General features: G+C 42.2%; 1 protein-coding gene across 3 annotated transcripts; it reads right to left on the bottom strand.

Annotated features, from left to right (window-relative positions):
* Positions 1-316: 316 nt before the first annotated feature.
* Positions 317-2,918, bottom strand: LOC131251325 (KIN17-like protein). Of its 3 annotated transcripts, none has more exons than XR_009173746.1 (2): positions 783-2,904; positions 317-606 (listed from the first exon to the last, which is right to left on the bottom strand). XR_009173746.1 is itself a non-coding variant. In XM_058251991.1 (2 exons), exon 2 carries the CDS (start codon positions 2,050-2,052, stop codon positions 874-876), a length of 1,179 nt encoding a protein of 392 aa, XP_058107974.1. In that variant the 5' UTR covers positions 2,053-2,251; positions 2,794-2,918; the 3' UTR covers positions 635-873. The 3 variants fall into 3 exon arrangements, 2 of the variants coding, with proteins under 2 accessions (XP_058107974.1, XP_058107973.1); XM_058251991.1 differs by lacking the exon at positions 317-606 and having other exon boundaries at positions 635-2,251; positions 2,794-2,918; XM_058251990.1 differs by lacking the exon at positions 317-606 and having other exon boundaries at positions 635-2,251; positions 2,745-2,893.
* Between the last annotated feature and the right edge of the window lie 987 nt (positions 2,919-3,905).

The following is a 3,905-nucleotide window of genomic DNA, read 5'->3' as shown; positions in this document are numbered from 1 at the left end:
TTAGCTGGGCCGATACGCCCTCCAGTACCAATTTTCAGAACCATGGTTGAGAGGGAAGGAGGGAGACAAGTACCAAAGTGCAGCTGGTATCCAAACACTCGTACATATCAAGAAAAATCAGTTTGATGGTAATAAATTAGTTCAACTCATTTATTCCCGTCGTCCAATCAAGGCCAAAATTTTAAGGCACATTTGGATGGAGTCTTATTCTTAGTATGACTGCTTGATGTTCACCCAAATTTTTTATTTGGGGGAGAATCAAGATGCCAACAACGAAAGGGAAGTGCATGCACTAACTCTTTAGGTTGCAGAGAGATGCAGAAAAATGGATGCTTATGTATTTCACATGGGATGGACACTTCAACTGCAATTTAGGGTACATCCAAACAGCATCTAAGGGCATCTTTGGGTGTTCACACTTCCAAGGTTGGACAAGATGGGGCACTGTGTCCACAGGTGAAATGAAAGGGGCAATAAAAGCAAGACCTACCCACTCGTCTCATTGTGAATTGGGGTGGATAAAAAGAGAAATAATTAAGCCCTGTGCTGGATCCTTTTTTATGTTGAATATCAAACATATTGTGTTTGCTAGAAAATCACCACCAACTGCAATTAGTAGAGAAACAAATACACGTTAAAGGCACGCAATAGGGTGCTAGATATCAAGTTCAAATGCAATGTAGTGCGTTCAGAAACAAACTGATGACGGCATTGCCAATCTTTTGAGCAAATGATGAACATAAGACAAAAGTAGTAGATTTCCAGAGGTAGGAAACTGTTACCAAATAAGTCGATAAAAGAAATACCCAATCAAATTGTCCTCAACCAACTGCCTTGATCAGAAAACCTACAACCACCATTTCAGCAAGCTTGTTACATAACCTTGCAAATATCCTCGTAGTCTACTGCTTGAAGCACTCGCCCGTCATATATACCCTTCTCTACTTGAACCTTAGCACAGAAGTTGTTAGTGTCCACTGACAATAACCTCGCATTCGACCCCCGATATGCTCCATTCACTATCCTCACAAGACCCCCGATCTGTGGAATCACTGTTTCCAGCTCTTCTTGATCAATCCTAAGCACATGCTTGCTATCAAGCATCTCAATCTCTCCAACATATTTGTCGATAACCTTAACAACCACCCCCTTCTGCTTATAATACCCCTTCTCAGCCAACCCTTTACTCATGACTTTCACAACTATTCCTTCGCATAGCCAGTAATCTTTACGGTTGCTACGCTCCTTCGCCATTTCCTGCTCTTTCATCAAATCATCCAAAGCTGAGACACCACCAACCTTTATCCGGTTATCCCCATTTTTAATCTTGTTTGCCTTAGCCTCAGTTTCCAATTCTTCAAACACTGGTTTAGAGCTTTTAGAATTCTCCATGGAAACCGATTTCGAAGACGACCCAAGTGAGAAAGCAATCTTGCCAATCGGCTCCGATTGCAAAGGCAGTGGCTCGGATTTCTCATCAGATACATTTCTCGATGCTGGCATTAATTTTTCAGCCAGCTCGATCTGCTTCTTGATCTCCTGCTCTTGTCTCTCCTCCTCCACGATGTCCGACTTCATCCGTTTGTTCTTGAGTCGTTCCTTGAACAAAGTCTCTGAGTCGTGGTCAATGTATGTCATGAACCACCCTTTCGGTGTCTCGTCGACCTTGCACTTCCCGGTGCGGCCCAAGTACTTGACAAATTCTGTGAGCGTAGCCCATTGTGTTGAGTTCATGTGGATGTGGTGGCGGTCTGCAATGTACTCATTGTAGACGACGGTGGCAGCAACACGACTGAAACGGTGGCTCCGCTTCATGTGCTCAAGGAACATCGCCTCGAACTCCTCCGAGTAGCCGTCGATGATGCGGTTAGGGTTCTGGCCAAAGACCTGCATCTGGCGCTGGTGGCTCTCACTCATGCAGTGGCATTTGAAGCCATTCTCATCACGGCATTGTTTTTGGCACATCTGGCAATACCAACGCAGCTTCTGAAGACCTTTTGCTTTGATTCGGTTGGCAATTGCCTTTGGCGTGAGGAAATCGTTCTTACCCATTGATTATTTCTTCAAAAATCTCAACTCCAAGACCCAATTATTTAGTCTCTTCTTCTTCTTCTTCTTTTTCCTGATATGAATATGAAAATTCTGGTTGATGGATTCTTGATTCTTCTAAAAAACAAAAACAAATAGAAATCCAACTTCTCCTGCCCAATCTGTGTAACCTTTTCCCCACTGCCAAGCTTGAATTGATTTCCTATTTCAAGAGAAGAGAACCAAAATCCAAACTTAGTTTTTCCATTGTTTTGGCTTTGCATAAGTCCAGAATAGCATCCTTCGAATTATAATACGGAAAAAAAAAAAAAAAAAAAAAATACCAGCTCGAAATTTTTGAAAAGAAGAAGTCCCTATTTGAAAACCCTGGCCCGAATTCCCCACACAAAAGATCCCAATTTGAAAAACCTAGCCCGACTTCCCCACACAAAAGATCCCAATTTCAAAACCCTAGCCCGAATTCCCCACGCAAAAGATCCCAATTTCAAAACCCTAGCCTGAATGCCCCCCAATTTCAAAATCTTAGGGCCTGTTTGGATGCCTGTAAGTTGGGTAAGTGGGAAGTGACTTACAGGGAAGTCACTTACAGGTGGTGTTTGGGGGAGAAAATTCACCTGTAAGTCACTTGCAGGCAAATCAACCAAAAAATTGCAGGGCGATGGGCGTGAGAAGTCACTTCCCAGTAAGCCACTTACAGGCTCAACGGTCGGTTTTTTAAAAAGAGGGGAAGATGGAGAAACGCACTCTCCCTCTCTGCAATCTCTCTCTGTCTGCAACGATCGCCCTCCCTCTCTGCAATCTCTCTCTGTCTGCAACGACCGCCCTCCTCTGCTCCTCCCCAAAACGGTTGGGTGTGATCGCAATGTTTCCTTTTTTTATGCTTTGAAAACGGGAGTGGCTTAGGTGTTAATCGTACATAGGCATGCTCACCTGTGCACGTGCGCACGTGCGTACCTTTCCCCATGTGTCATAAGCCTCTAATCCGAACGGTTCATGCACATGAAACATCCCATTAAACACCAGTGATTAATTTTCGCCCTGATCTGAAACTATGGTGGGCCATAGCAAAGTGAGATGAAAATCAAGGGAGGAAAATATTTTCTTTCTCTTTGGCCCATGGAAGTTTTGGATCAATGTAAAAGTTGAGCCCTGAGAGTCTCATAGGGTGCTTCATCACATGGACCATTCATATTTTGGATTAACATCAGCTATTATGAGTTTTCAATAAGTTTTCACAAGAACTCGTTCTAACTGGTGGACAGCTGAGCATTTTGACGGAAGGGCATTGGGCAGGAGAAATTTACCACTGTACGACCCATTTATGGCCCATTTATCTTTTGAAACTCATTTCTTTTTAACTTACCAGAATAAGCCCCACATGTTCGGATGAGCTGACAAAGGTTAAAAATACCCCTGTTTTTTCCATCAAGCAGATCGATTGCGCTGACGCTCCTCGAACTCCGGGCGGTACGAACAGTTCAAAAGATATCAAAGTTATATGCCCCACAGTTATTTATTTATTATATTCACAACGTTCACCTATGTTTCGAGGACATTTCGGAGCATTATTAAAAGAAAAAGGAAAAATCATATACAAAAATCAACTAAACCACACCACAAAGAGCAGCAGAAAATTAAGCTTACCATAACATTTATTTTCCATCCAATGAATACTATTCATAAGGTCACAAATACTTAAATGAAGATTAAAAACAAATTTCATAATGATCTAAAAACTTTTATTACCCTTAAAAGGGTTTCAATGCTAGAGGTTGGATCCTCCACTACCTTTTACACTGTGGTCCACTTGATAACTAGATTTGTCTTATTTTTCGTCTCAAGCTTTAATATAAGTT

Source organism: Magnolia sinica, chromosome 7, assembly GCF_029962835.1.
Source record: "Magnolia sinica isolate HGM2019 chromosome 7, MsV1, whole genome shotgun sequence".
Taxonomy (NCBI): Eukaryota; Viridiplantae; Streptophyta; class Magnoliopsida; order Magnoliales; family Magnoliaceae; genus Magnolia; species Magnolia sinica.
The sequence above is the reverse complement of the archived record's forward strand: the minus strand, read 5'-3'. Positions and strand labels throughout refer to the sequence as shown.

Bases quoted from the DNA above. Each gene is read 5' to 3' on its own strand.
- LOC131251325 (XM_058251991.1), bottom strand. From the start codon at position 2,052: ATGGGTAAGAACGATTTCCTCACGCCAAAGGCAATTGCCAACCGAATC.